General features: G+C 38.3%; 1 protein-coding gene across 8 annotated transcripts in view; it reads right to left on the bottom strand.

Annotated features, from left to right (window-relative positions):
• Positions 1-16036, bottom strand: part of FGD4 (FYVE, RhoGEF and PH domain containing 4) — a 107669-nt gene that overhangs the window by 24062 nt on the left and 67571 nt on the right. For all 8 annotated transcript variants that reach the window (XM_015866274.2, XM_032445548.1, XM_015866302.2 and 5 more), the window contains 2 exons: positions 9582-9762; positions 6027-6501 (listed from right to left, as the gene is read on the bottom strand). In XM_015866274.2, coding sequence (XP_015721760.1) covers positions 6027-6501; positions 9582-9762 — 656 coding nt within the window. The remainder of the gene's footprint in view (positions 1-6026; positions 6502-9581; positions 9763-16036) is intronic.

Below are 16036 nucleotides of genomic sequence, written 5' to 3'. Positions count from 1 at the left end.
TATATTGGGTACCCTGCAGTTAATAAAACACAGAAGGCAAAAAACACGACGTATACCTGGATACATACTCCATTATTTTAAGCACAACTTCTCAGTGGCTTGGGGGATCCATTACAGCCCATAAAACAAGGCAACTCAACATACTAAACCAATCAGGAACAGCTAGAGTGATAGAGACCATTCACTTTAGAAATAAGGTTTCAATTGTTGATCATAACATTAGAAATGAGAGGTAAGACTGAGTACCTGAATTCCATTCCAAAACAGAATGCAACCATGTCAAAAATGCCAACTCAGCTTTTATTTAGAACATTAATTTTAATTATTGTACTACTATTTTCCAAACAAGAGAGCTAAAGATAACTAGAACTTCTCTATGCTTTCTAATAGTTGCAGAGAAACTGAAATGTCAGTCCTACTTGACCTGTAGATACTAACCCTTGAAAAATGCAATTTTAGAGAATTTTTACTTACATATCTTTAAAGTAGCTTCCCTAATGACCTGAAACAGACATTTTTATTTATTTATTTATTTTTTCTGGTTGAACCATTTATTAACTAAAGTATTTCAATATTAATAATTTCTAGCAAACCATACTTTCCATTCCAAATATTTAACTAGGTCCATGCAGGCAGGACTCCAAATCTGTATCTTTAGATCGCATGTTTAAACTACATATTTCACCTTGATTTTACTGCGTACTCTTCAGCACAAAGCACTGCATTCTTTGTACCATTGTGCTACTATGGATGCTTCAGAAACTAAAACTGTGGATGCTTCATCCTTGGAAGTGTTGAAGGTTAGTTTAAATGCAACCCTGAGCAGCCTGATCTAGCAGAAAGGGCCCTGTCTACAGCAGAGGGTTGGAACTAGATGGTCTTTAAGGTCCCTTCCAACCCAAACCATTCTATGATTCTATAAAAGTAAATAATTCTTAACCCCAACCTGAGCTTTGAAGTTAAGATGAAGTATGTAAAATGCAATTGAGGATGCAAACTCTTTGATCTGTGTTTATGTTTCCTCCTAACATTGTTTTTCCACTCTCCTAATTTTGGACAAATCACACTAATTTAAAGCAGACTTCATATAAAGAAAATTCCAATACGATCATAACATATTACCCAAACCAAACAAGAACCATCTGCCCATCAAGAAAACTATACCTACCAACATGACAGTGATACAGTATGGCTTACTCTTACCTTATCATAGCTCTTGACTCAAGAACATTGCAGTAATATATTAAGGAATACAGACAAAGTGAGAGATTTAAAATACAGGCAAATGCAATTTAATCTACATTGTGGGATTTTTGTTTTGACTTAAATACTGAGTTTGGTCTACAGTAACAAAGGGAGCTTTTCCTTTTCCAAAAACAATTTGTGGCATGATTGCATATTGATCTGAAACTTTGTTCTGTAAGTATTAGGAATATAAATGTAAATGCCCAAGAGAATTTAAGATTTAATTTAATCTCAAGTTAGTTTCTGAAATTGAGGTAACCACTCAATTATGCATGACCCACTGAATGCTACCACCACCTTCTGCCACATTAACTCCATGCAACAATTCATTACGCGAGTAATTGGAGAGTTTCTTGCCCAGCAACAATGAAAAACAGTGAAGATCCTAGTGACCCTAAAGGATACTTCTGAATGTTAACATTATGTGCTAAAGATACACAGCTTTGTTCATGATTTAATTCTGCTAAGGAAGAATGCAAAACTGTAAAACTGGGATTTTCCACTTTCTCTCTTCATCTAGCATTGCAACAGTTAAGTATATCTTAGCAGAAAGTTAAATTAGCAGGAAAGTTTCATTCCATTTGAATCAAAATTTCACCTTGCTTTTAGAAATACATGATATTCACTCTGAAACACCGGAGTGCCCTGCATGGCTATTATAAGGAAACATCTGGTAATTATTTTATTATAGATGTGCAACGGATTCTTCTCCACCTGTAGCACACATGAAATATCCTACTACCAAACCTCACAACAAACACATAAGCATTTGTCTTCTTGCCTGCAATTAAGTTCAGCAGCAGATTTCTCACAAGATGTTTTCCAGGAAACTAATTGATTGGGATGTTCTTGTACTCTTCATCCTCCGCATTTTAGAGGAAAAAAAAACATATATGACAGAAGGTGCTTCTGCTGCAAGGCAGAAAAGTTAAGTTTTAATTGTCTTCTTCCTTGCGGTATTTGTGGCTTGTGACTTTCAGACTATCTAATAGAGTAAATAAGAAAAATAAAATTTAGTTGTTTAAATTTTTCCAGAACATGTAAGAATCTGACTTCAGTGACAAGGAGGTGGGGTGGAAAACTGATGAGTAATGTTACTCATTGTAATGTTTACTTAAAATAAATTTTCTTTTTTAGGTCTAAAAACCATTTGCTGCTTGGGTTCTGCACAGTTTAATTCACCCTTTCCAGCAGCAGACTAATAAAAACACAGACAACCCTAAGTTGGAAGGGACCCAAAAGGGTCATGAAATCCAACTCCTGTTTCTGCACAGCACCACAACAAAATTTCAACATGAATGTTATACAAGTGCATGAGAGTGCTCAGCAGAATCTACAAACTGCTGACTCACAGTAACAGCTTAAGGCTCTGTCAGGCCTCTCCTGTTCCACACCATCCAGATGGCACGGCAACAGCTACTTTGACAGGGATGATTTCAGTCTATAGAATGCACTACCCTAATCTAAATCAGTGTTTTATTATGTAAAGCATAGCCCTTAGATCAATCCATGGTAGATGTGACTCTTAATGTTACTAAAGAAGATGCTTGTATCTCAGAAACTGCTGTCATCCAATTCAGTTTTTACAGATTCAGTTCTCCAATGCACTGTACTCCAATATCTGTCTTAAGAGTTAACTCACATGGTCTTATTCTATTTTGTTTTTCATCCTTCTAGCACCAACAACAAGTACATCTAGTAGGAGTTGTAACACACCTCGCAGTTTGGATCTTGGTCTACAAGCCAGATAACATATATTAGCCACTCAACAGGCCAAAGACATTAAAATGAGATTGCTCCCAGTCACATTTTCTCAAAGCTTTGTCCCATTTCCTTCCTGGATTTGATGATACAACTGCTTCCCATTTCTGCCTTTTCCTGGAGAATCCTGCCAGCACCTTCCTGTGTAACTTGGATGCAGGCTTAGCATTGCCAGTCTAGCATTCAGCACTTTTATTGGCACAGACAGGGGGAAGCACACATTGCTGAACAGAAGATGGAAACATAAAGTAAGGTATGGCAGGTTAAAGGCACACTGGATTGACACTGGAATTACATTTAGATAGAAAACAATGTTTATACATTACTATCAAAGAAATCCTCAAAACAAATCAACAAAACAATTACCTACATATCAGCACCTTCTTGGCAGGACCCATTATATTTTATCATGTAATACATGAGATCCATCTTTCCTAGTTAATGAAATTACCCTCCATGTGTACATGCAGGGTCTCTAGTTAGTTATATGCAAGGGCTTGGAGAGATGGTGTTCTTTTGTGAATGAAAACACCAATGTAGCTGTGTAAGAAACAGATCGTGAAGCAGAACCTTCTGGAAACTATGCTATGTGAGGTGACTGGTGAAAGCCAACAAAGCTTCACCAGGGGCAAATAGTGATTGACAAACATGGAGGCTTTCTACAATAGAGTTACAGCACTGGTGGGTAAAAATAAGAGCAAGCAACATCATTTACCTGGACTTGTGCAAAGCATTTGGCACTGTCATGCACAACATTCTCATCTATATAACAGAGAGGCATAGATTTGACAGATGAACCAATCAGTCGGTAAGGAACTGGCTGGATGGTCACATCCAAAGAATCACAGGCAATGGTTTGATGCCCAGGTGGAGACCAATGATAAGTGGTTTCCCTCATGAGTCTGTTTTGGGACTGGTATTATTATCAAACATCCTTGTCAGTGACATGGACAGTGAGACTGAATGTAATCATCAAGTTTACAGATGACACTAAGCTGAGTGGTGCAGCTGACATAATGGAGGGAAGGGATGCCATCCAGAGATATCTGGACATGTTTCAGAGGTAGATCCATGCAAACCTCATGAAGTTCAACAAGGCCAAGTGCAAAGTTATGCACTTTGGTTGGAGGAATCCCAAACATGAATACAGACTGGACAATTAGTGGATCGATAGCAGTCATGAGGAGGACTTTGGTACAGTGATAGATGAAAAAATGAATAAGAACTAGCAATGTGCATTGATGGACCAGAAAGCTGGTCATGTTCTGGGTTGCATCTAAAGAAGTGTGGTCAGCAAGTCAAGGAATGCGATTCTTTTCCTCTAGTCTGCTCTCATGAAACTCCATCAGGAGTGTTGTATTGAGGTCTGGGGCCTCTAGCATAAGACAGTCATAGATCTGTTGGAGGAAGTCTAGAGAAGGGCCACAAAGGTGATATGTAGCATCTCTCTGGTGAAGAAGAGAGCTGGAATTATTTAGCCTGGAGAAGAGAAGGCCTCAGAGAGTCCTTGTAGTGGTCTTCCAATACTTAAAAAGGACTTAAAGGAAAGATGGGGAGGGATTCTTTATCAGAAAGTATATCAATAGCACAAAGTGTAATCTTTTTAAACTAAGAGGGTAGGTTTAGACTAAATATTAGGAAGAAATTCTTTGCTAGAATAGAATACACTAGAATAGATTGCCTAGAGAGGTTGTGGATGCCCCATCCCTTGAAATGTTAAAGGCCAGATTGGATAGAACTCTGAACAACTCAATCTAAATGGAAGATAACTGTGCCCATGGCTGAACTGATTGGAACTATATGGTCTTTAAAAATCCCTTCTAAAGCAAACCACTCCATGATTCTGTGAAGACACAGACAGAAACACTATCAGAATCTATGAAGTCCTGTATTTCCAGCTCCAGAATCGCTTTGAAGTTTTGTAGTTAGCTGATGCAAGTGTACACCTGCTACTGGGGAACAGCTTTAGCAGTGCTCAGTAACACAAAATGGTTTCTGACCATCCACTCACCCCTTTGGCTGTGTGTTGAAGAGGAGGGCATGGAGAGTGCTAGCCCAGCCCCCTGCAGTGACTCACAAAGCAAAGATGGGCTGAAACTATTGATTATACCAGTTGGCCATGACTACTTCAGTATGAGAAGGTAAACTGCAAAATCAAACTTTTAGAAAAGGAAATACACATAATTTTCTCAGCAATTAATTTTTCCAAGACAGACTTTCTTCCGCCCACTTATTTCCCTTAATTATTTTAAACTTTCCTTATGAAGAGGCTCAAATTCACCATGTCACAGCTCTTGATAACGAGGCATATATTTCATATTTTCTGAACTTCATGTCTACTAATAGCTACCATATTGCAACTGCCTTTCCATATTTGACTTGACAACTACATCCAAGATGAGGATCCACACAGCAGTTCTGCCAGAAGTGCTGTTGCTGTAATTTACTACATATGAAATTCTGTTTCACGTATGCTACTATATCTTCCTCACAGTTTAGCATAGCTGATGCACAGTGCTAAACATGTACACATAATTGTACACATATTTCAGGTTCAGTTTGTTTCTCTTTTTCTTTTTTTTTGGTACCCTCAGATCCCTCACCTGATAAAGAAGGAATGAAAAAATAAATTTCTGCACATCTTTCATTTTTTTTCCTTTAAACTCACCATGAACACATTTGAAACATCAAAATAGTTTTGGTGGCATTGCATAAACCAAGAAAATTGTGCCATATCACATTTTCTTTCTGTTTGCTAGCTCACTTCAGAACCATATCACTGAATTGCCACTGGATAGTCAGGCTTTCAGATCTCCTTTTGTAGTTTCAGACAAGTTTGTTGATTCCTTTTAAATATCCTCTTTTTAATAAAGGTAGTAGAGGAAAACTCATCAGATTGATTTTCAGCTGATTTGCTCTACAAAACTTCTTTTTGTAAATAGAAATCTGGAAAATATACACAAAATAGCAATATTGCAAGAAGAAAAAAAAACCCAAAACTTAACAACTTCTCTCTTTACCTTTGTTTCTGCAGGTTGGTCTTGTTTGACGATTTCCTCATTCAGTTCTTCCTCCACGTTAGTATTAATTTCATTGTCAGGGGGGAGCAGTGTATCACTGCTTGGAGTCCTGTAGCAGCTGTTAAGTACTGATCCTTCATAGGAAGTTGTAGTTTCCAGTGAATCTCTGGATGTGCTTACTCTTTCTCCATTTACCAAGCTGCTGTTGACTGAATTGTCTGAAACCAGGATGGACACAGTAGAATCTCGGTCAAGTATCCTGTCCTCACGTTCCACCTGGTCTTGTGCTACTACTCCATTGGCTGTATGTGTCAGTGCAACCTGAGTTTTGTCGGTATTACTGTTTCCCTGTTTTAGTAGTGGGTGTTGGGAGGGGAGTTTTGGCTGAGGTGGTGGCGTTGACCCATATCTTCCTTGAGATTTAGAGACACTGAGAGCAGAGGAATCTTTCTTCAAGTCAATAGGACTGAATGGGCTAAATATACCAAACAAGCAAAACATAGAAAAAAAAACAAACAGTTAAACATAGTGTTACAGAAAACCCCTGTTATGGGGAGCAGGACAGCCAGACCATATAAGCAGTTCCTCCAAACTATTTGTTTCAGCATTAATATCAGGAAGTTCATACCATCAATACTTAAACCTCATTTCTCCATTAAAACACAAACATGCATCTTTCACCGGAAAACCTAAGTGCTATCTGTATTGACTCCCTCCATCCCCATCTCTCTTGTATCTCAGTTTTCAAAATGAAAGGCAGTATCACTGACTACATGCAGGAGACGAGGAAAATGAAGCCTCAATACATACTGCAACCTGCCCCAACTATCCCAGAAGATGACAAGCAGAAATGAGGAAAGAATTCTTCTCTCCCAGGTACTAGTCCAATACCTAAACTAACAGGGAACCTGTTCCCTAACTGCCTGCTAAGAATGCATGAAAAACATCTGAGAACGTTTAGCATCCCTTCCCTTAATTCAGCATATTGAAGGCAGAGTTTTGGGTTACTATCCCATTTTTTTTCCCCCAGTTTCCTTCTTTAGCAGCATCCTTCCTTCAAGATGCATCTCTTCTGGAGGCTTTTTCCCCCCATATTTTATCTCAGCTTTGAACATATGTTATCCCTCATTTGTACCTTTCACTATCTCTTTCTGTTAGATTTTTCAGACTTTGAATTTTAAGATAATATAAATGTTAGCCCACTCTGTAAAAACGTTTGGCTTAATTACAGCAAATAGAAAAAAATATAATCATTGAAACCATAATAAAACCTGAGCATTTGGATTTTAAGCTCATTTATCAAACCACATTCAACCAGAAAAATAGAAACATGACTGAGCATTAACACATAGTTCTTAGTATGAACTATTAATCTACCAGGAAGTTGATGATTAGTTATAAACTGTACATTTACTCCTTATTTGTTGGACAGTTTACAAGAACATTGCAAGCATATTCTGAACTTCTGTATACTTCAGGTGAAAAACATATACCAGCTTCGTTTTCTATCCTATAACAAAAGAAGTTCACATTTTTCCACTGCATACATACAGCGCAATGGTTTAATTACCTTTTTTTTTTTTTTTTTTCTTGTAGACTAATGAAAACATGTTATCATAATTGGCAATCAGAGTTTGCACTTCATGAACACATTGCCAAGCCATTTGCAAACCAATAATTACAAGTGAAGTTTGCCTTCATGGAAGACTTGCTCTGCGAGGTAAGGTCATTTTAAAAATGTGCACTGCTTCCCCAGCCACAGCAGGACACTGGGCATGCCACTTAGGAAGTTTCTCAACAGCAGAGATCAGAGTTTTGAAGAGAATTTATCAGTAGATAGATATTGTTTGGTGTACTTAATAAATAACATTAGCCAAAAAGGTTATTCAGCTTCTCCCACACCTAACTCCCTCCCAAAAAGCCCTTACAGTCTACAAGAAGGAAAGTTTTTGAAGCTTTCTTGTTGAGTTTATTTGCATATTATTTAGAGAGTGCCTATACAATCCAGCAGGTGTGGGTAACAGGAAGAAATGTAGGGCTTAATGGCACAAGGGCATAGTGAACTCGTGGAGCTTTCTTTCAGAAAACAAACTGCTATCACAGAAGGCAGTGTTTCTATGGACAGGGAGATTCCAAACAGCGGCTCACATCCATCAGGACAGGATGCCTTGATGTCTTTATATTGGTCCTTATTGGTCAAAGGCAGAATTTTAGGGAAACTCTTTTTTATGCACCTTTTTCTCCACAATCCACATATGCAATCAAAAGGGAACTGCTCAGACATAAAGAACATAACCAACCAAACAAAAAAACTAAAAGCACACAGCATTGTATCTTATTTGAGAAGTTTTCGTTAGTTCTCAACTACTAGAAAGAGAGATCAAGGAGGTAAAAATGTTTTCCTAGGCTCACTACAGTGTTAAGAAGATTTGGATAGTGCTTTGGAGAAAGAACAGGAAACAGTAATAACAAGACTAGGGATTCAAACTAATTTAATTCTCAGGACCTCCAGTGCTGCCTTACAGAGTTTTTTCCCACTTTTCTGTAGTTGTCATGACAGCAATGCAATTAAGCTTGTGCAAAATGATGGAGGTTTCCTGTAGATGAAGCTCTGAAATTATTTCTATTCCATTAAACAAACCTATTTTTGCAACACTCAGCTGTTTCTGCATAAAAAATTAAGTTTCCTCCACCTCAAGGAGGAATTATTTCAGTGAAAACCTTAACACTCAACAGTCTCATTAGGACATGCTCTGTTGTATATCACACATTCAGTCCGGTACAAGCCTCAAAACATTGCTATCCTAAAGAAACAGAAGAAAGCAATGTCCTGTACTTGTAACACTTCCTGAATTGCTCCTCTGTCACGGGATTTCTGGAATGTCACTCTCTTTATACAGAGCAGATGAATTCCAAACTTCTGTTTCAGAGTTTGTCATATGCATCCAATTAAAAGGCACACAAGAAGCACTATTTTGTGAACTAACTGTATCTCATGTTTCTCCAAGTCTTCCTTGTAAAATGGAGCATAAAAACTAAGGAAGATAAATATATTCAACTGAGATCACCAAGTACTACAATGCAGTTTAGTGGATACATGCCACATCAATACAACTAACTCGCTTCACGTGAATAATCTGAAGACATTACAGTAAGTATAAAAAGGAAGTCAGGACTTTCCTTTTTACAGGCAAATAGAGAAATGTGGGTGCTTTGTGGGGTTTTTTTTTCCTACAAGAATAAAAGAATTTAGGATTCACTTCGAAGTTTCATTCCGAAATTAAATTGCTGATGTTTTTCAGGATGTTTTAACAATGCTCCGAGTATTGTGGGTTTTAGGTTTGTTTTTTCTGTTATTTGCTTGTTTAAAAGAAAAATTAAGACTGGTGCCTCATCAAAATGAACAGGCCTGTGCAGACCAAATACACAATTGTATCATTTCAAAACATGCTGTTTTGTTACCAGTTCCTCTGGCAGAGATAGGTTTAACACTACCACAGTATCTGTGTTCTTCTTCCCACAGAATCACAAAAGGATTAAAATCACATCACATACCTGCATCCCTCAAAACGATGGATGAGATCTGACACTTTGCTGGACTTTTCTTTTGTGACACTAGAAACAGGTGTAGGTGTATCTTCCTCCATTCTTGGTTTTGAACTTGATAAAGCTTTATGCCTAGAGGTTTGGTATGTAACAGGTGATAGCTTCTGCAGATGAAGTGGCTTTGGAGGCACTGCAAATAGTAACAGTGATCTGTCAGTTGGCATGATCGGTCAGAAAACATGAAAACTTTTGCATAAGAAGTTATCACAGTAAGAGAAATTGTTCCATTTACTTAGCTTTTAGGTTGCATTATGAATTCAGGAACTTCATTTAACCTTTTATGTGCTGCATTGTATCAAGCATCTTCTTATCTTATTATAGTATATAAAAGCCAAACCACATACTGTTGAAGCTAAAATATTAGGGTCCCTCTCCCTTCCATATTCTCCTTCCCCCCTCCCCCCCCCATTTGGTATTCTGTAGCAAACTCATGTGTGGCCTCTACAAATGCAGATTTTATCCCAAAGAGGCACTGAGCGTAAGATCTAACCACATTGTGGAAGTTGTGAATCTTTCCTCAAGAGAGACCTAAACAGAGCTGCTCCACTCTGGTGCCCTCATTATCTTCTCCCTCAATACTTCAAAAATGATCGCCAGTGGAAAAGAAAGATTTGCCTTCAGCTTGAACCTTTGTATGTGTATATTGCTGAAAATCTAGGTCCCACAAAATATTTTTCTTTTTTTTTTTTTTCATACCCTGACTATAAACTCTCGTTAGACTGTTAACAATCAGCCACTGTTTAACTGGGCAATGACTAGAAGACAAGTCATTGCCTGTGGCAGCAACTGCTCCTTGGGCTCCACAGGCAGCATGCAGGTGTGCTGCAGAGCCTGCAACTTCCCCACAACACGTAGGGGCTTGCTAGAGAGCAAGCAACAAGAAAAGGAGGCCAAGAACATACATCAGCAACTATGTGCATCTCACATGACAGCAGAATTAGCACTGATTCAGGATGCTCAATAGATGGATGTGAAAAGGCCATATTTGTCATATCACTGACTCTAGAACAGCTTCCTGACCTACCCTGTAATACCCATGCACCATAACATAAGCTTAAACCCTGCCAACCAACATTTGAAAGTGGTAACAAAAAAGATTATTGCAAATATACTATCACAGAATACAACAGCTCTGATGGACCGCTTGATTTAAGATGAATTTCCATCCATATCTTAGATGAAATTCATAGGAAGCAGTATTTATCAGTGCTTCCAATAACCAAACTGTACTTAGAGACTACAGTGATAGCTGCATTCTGGAAAGAATCATGAGAGGCACAATGAAGAAATTAATGTAAAACAAAGAGCTTAACATTTCAATCACATTAACTACAAATGTGGACAAACAAAATAGAGGGAGAAGAAAGGTGTTCAAGGCCAGGTTGGATGGAGCCCTGGGTCAGCTGGTCTAGTGCTAAATGTGGAGGTTGATGGCCTTGCCTGTAGCAGGGGATTGTAGATTCATCATCCTTGAAGTCTCTTCCAACCCAGGCCATTCTGTGATTTTGTGAAAGGTAAACACTACCGTTCAAATTCTTTAATGTATGGGTGTGTACCTTTGGTTCTTTCCAACTTTGTTTGTATTTGTTAACACAATGAAAAAGGAAGACTGGAGGAGGATGCAGTGAGTCCAGAAACAAAACTGAAAATATTGTTATTTTCAAATAGTTACAAAACAACACTAAAACAAGCAGAACAGTTGGGCTTGTTCAGCCTGGAGAAGAGAAGGTTGCGGGGTGACCTCATTGCAGCCTTTCAATACCTGAAGGGAACCTACACCCAGGAGGGGAGTAAACTCTTCAAAAGGGCTGACAATAGCAGGACACGGGGAAATGCTTTTAAGCTAAAAGAGGGAAGATTTAGGTTGGATGTTCTGGGGAAGTTCTTCACTAGGAGAGTGGTTAGGCCCTGGAACAAGCTGCCCAGGGAGGTTGTGGATGCCCCGTCCTTGGAGGGGTTCAAGACCAGGTTGGACGGGGCGCTGGGCAACCTGATCTAGTAAAGGTGTATGTTTGGTGGCCCTGCCAGGCAGGGGGGTTGGAACTACATGATCCTTGAGGTCCCTTCCAACCTGGGTCATTCTGTGATTCTGTGTAACATACAATTGTGTAAGTGTTGCAGTATGCCAACAGAAGCCCTTATGGTAGGGCTGTGCACGTTTGCTCAGCTGCAGCAGAGCTGAGCAGTTTCTTCTACACTCCATCTTCCCAGGGAGCCCTGAGAACTCCTGGCAGAATTAGGCCAATGAGCATCACCGAGCTGTCAAAGCGCTGAATAGGTTACTGCACTGACAAAGGCAGCAGGACAGCTGAAAAACACGAGACAAGCAGCCTGGGAAAAGCAGGCCACGTAACTGAGTGTGGGCATTGCCATTCCCTCAGGGTAGGAGACAGATGGGAAAGAGGACATCGAGTAGATTTACTGACCAGCACTGGACCAGCTTCTGGCTCTTGCAATACACTGTGCAGAGCCTGTGGTCCTGCGTGTTCTTACTTGATGGACTCGTACATCAGTTCTTTTCATACCCACACAAGGATATATTAAAACTACTAAACTTGAGGGAGTTCACATCTACTAATTAAGCAGAAATAATTAGTTCAAAGCTATTTTTACACCAGATCCATTGGGACAAAAATTAAATTCTAAGACATTCTGTGGAAGGGCTGTGCGTGTTTGTATCCTTTACTAAACAAAAAATGAAAGAAAAGAACCAGTAAAGTAACAGCAATTCATTACTGCAAGCACAAGGAACCTCCAGTCAAACCAGATTACACCAGCATATTGAAAATGCCTTTGAGGTCCTCAGAAGAGAATCCTGAGTTTAAGTTATATACTCTTTGTTTCGGCTATTACCACCTAACAGGCAGCATTTCCCCCTAATCAGCTACTCCTATGGCTGCTGTTGGTTTTAGAAATAGAGCAGTGGGAAAAGGACAGTCACAAGATCAAGGAAAAGAAAAGCATCAGTAGTATAAAAAGCCCTTAAAACCTTTCTGTAAGGTCAACATTGTTAACAGGGATTATGGAAAACAAATTGCATTAATACTTCCCTCAGTGTACTTCTGAAGTGCTTTGTTTTAATCAGATTATTTTTCAGTGTGCACACGGCAAGGATCTTAAAGAAAAAAAATGAGAGAAGACTGGAGCATTGTAATACACTGCATAATACAGAGCTCTGTTCAAGTCTATAAATACTCTTGCATTTCCACTGCAGAATTTTGAGCTTATTAGGAGATCTGAACACCATATTCTGCCTAGAGAAAACCTTTCAGTATACTCTGGTAGCTACTACTGTAATATGCCAGCCCAAATGCGCAATTAAGGTTTAAGTTGTAGTCCCTAGACGTGCATTCAACTTTGTACATGCAAGGAAATGGGAGCTCATTTGAGACACCCGCAAATGGCCCAAACAGGTACAACAGCCTCAGCCGGTGCCAGGGTATATTATCAAAGGTCATTTATCACTTCTCTTGGAAAACACCTATTCATTCCCCCTCTACGCATTTAAATTATGATGGTTAAAATGCTGTTAAATTTTAATTCAATGAAAATATTAAGCTAAAAGTTCCCGTGACAAATAACTGCAGCTATTCTGCCTGACTCATCCTCCATTGCCTTTTTCATGCTTTGTCACTTACATGAGGATCCAGACATACAAGTGCAACTGGACAGATGCCAAAGACTTACACTAGGAAGAACAGTACAAAATAACCAGATCCACATTTTTATATAACAAATATCTTCCAATAACATATTAAGAAACAAGGTCAATTATAATCAAGTGTGCTTTGTTCTCTCATTTATCTTCTTTCTGTATGTAACATTTGAAATCAAGCTTTCTTGTCTCTAAGTATTGCTACAGGTTTCTTAAATCACTGTTCATTTTGAGAAGTCTAGCCAGAAACAGCTCTCAGATTCAGTCCAGCTCACCTTTACTTGTAGAAGTTCAATTTGTGAAAGAAATAGTCTACATTGCAGACCTTTAAGAGTTTTTCAGCCCAGGACACTGAGATTTGTCTATGCCATTTCATAATAGAACAGAGCAGGTCATCTTCTGGAGTGGCACATCATCTCCAACACTAACAAAGACATCTCTGGCATCAGTAAGAGATTCACAAGTACTCTTCACTGCTCATTAGAAAAATCTAAATGAGCAACTGATGCAAATTCTTCAACTGACAAGACACTTCTCTGCTTTAAGGAAGCATTAACACTTCAACATATTTTTCACCCTACAGTGAAACTGGCTGCTACAGACAGCACTTTGAGTACCTAATACTTAGCAATTGGACATCACATAAAACCCACGCAAGAGGTTCTAAACGTACGGAATAGAAGAACGTAGGAAAAATGATCACTTTGTTCATGTTGCAGCTCGCTATAGTGAGGTCCTGATCATCGCCCAACTATATGTAGGTACTTGCAAATTTCACTGTATTTTTATTTCTTATTTTTAGCAGTTTGCTTCATTTCTCAAACATCACATTTGCCTCAGAACACATTTGCATATATTGCTATTTCCAATGACTACCACCAGTCTGGATTAGTCCATACAACGCACGACGGACGTGATGGCAAAGCACCTTATTTCACAGCTGCTACAGACTGCATTTCTCTGCAGTCACAGTTTCCTTGTTTAACTCCATCACCAGTTGTCATCCACTCTCCGTCTTTCTTCCAAATCTGCAGACTTTCATGAATCAAGCAATACTCAAAGAATTTCAACATATGAATTGCTAAATCGTTGATGGAAGGAATTATTTCAGAACAAAGATTGCTCTTTCATTGTCAGTGTATCACACAGCTAATTTGTTTTCCCCTTTAAATGCCAGGAAAAAAAAAAATGAACAAAAAGAATTTCATATTGTATTCTCTTCAGAAATGTATTCACTTGCTCTAACTGCTCTAAGTGATCTGTTTCCAAATATTCAAACTACTTCTCAGTAACCAAGTAGAGACCAAAACAAGTTCCGAGTTCATGGTTCACTTCAAGTGCAAGATTTTGGAAATTCTTCCTCTATTTAAAAGTTACCCTTATTAAAAATACCCGTATTTCACTTACGATGCAACCACAAAGTGGTCTTTATCTCTCTCATTTTGATTGCATACATTCTTGTCAGTTTTGAAAGTCTTTTTGCAGTTTGTCTACAACCAAACATATGGGCACTGCAATTCAAGCCTGTGATCTTATTTCCTCACATTGCAAAAGGACATGCAGTATTTGCATGAATAGAACAGCAATTTGGAAAATCATTTCTCACTAATATCAAACTGAAACTGCTGTGCCTTATCACTTGTTAAAACAAAAACAAAAAAACAGCTAAAACTTTTAGTTTTGAAAAGTTTAAGTCTTTTCATTCATCACCCAATTTTCTTCTAAAGTTCTTCTATTGGGAAGAGCATGTGCTCCTTTGCTAACTGATCTTTAGATAATGCTTTTAAAAGAGCCCTGGGAACTGGTCACAAAGATCACTTCAGATAAGCGTTGCTTATATATGACTGCCAGTATTGTTCATTAATCTAAAATGTTTTATCAAAGGTTTAATAAAAACAAACAGAACAAGAAATACAGATTTATTTTGCTTTCATTCACTATAAGTAAACAAAGCTTTTGTGGCAACCCGGCAAAATTTCTTTCCCTCCTTAAGATGAATTCAGAACTAATACAAGTGTTTTCAAGATGAATTTTCCCACAGATTGATAGACAGGTATTTAAATCCACTACATGAAAGTTCTACGTAATTTTAGTCTCTATACACGACTTAGATGTGACCTAGTTTTCTTTAAGTCCCTAGCTTATGCCATATCAGCAATGTGTCTCAGAATCCAATCCACTGAGTAGGACCATTATATCAGTCTTCAAAACTGTATCTTTTTTACCTTTTGAGATGAATGAAGCTTCTACTGTACATCACTCCTAAAGGACACCAAACCAGATTACCTTAGAATTCAAGATTTACAGAACATATAGGCCCTCTGTTATGATCAACTTCAGCAGAATCATCAATATTTTTCAGAAGACCACATAAAAATTGTTCAAGGTTTAGATAAATAACCTTGACATGTAGGTTAGAAATCTATCCATCTTCTAATATTAAAAATACTGCTTATGTACAGGAAGAAGGGAGATCAACTACTCTGCAGATATACTGGAGAACTTTACTGTGAAAATGCTGAGTTCTTATTTCTTTCCACATAATCCCACTAGAAGACTCCAGCTGAAGTCATCAGGAATCCCAGAAGTTTTGAATTTCCTTCCTGACATGAAGTCAGACGGACAATAGCTTAATACAAACAAGGGGCTTACATGTGTTCTCACATCTTGGGCAGAGAAAGAATTTCACATTAGTTACCTGGCAGTAAGCATACAGCAGATTGCTAGACAGTTGTGATGCAAGTACAGA

The sequence above is a fragment of the Coturnix japonica genome, chromosome 1 (assembly GCF_001577835.2).
Source record: "Coturnix japonica isolate 7356 chromosome 1, Coturnix japonica 2.1, whole genome shotgun sequence".
Taxonomy (NCBI): Eukaryota; Metazoa; Chordata; class Aves; order Galliformes; family Phasianidae; genus Coturnix; species Coturnix japonica.
The sequence above is the reverse complement of the archived record's forward strand: the minus strand, read 5'-3'. Positions and strand labels throughout refer to the sequence as shown.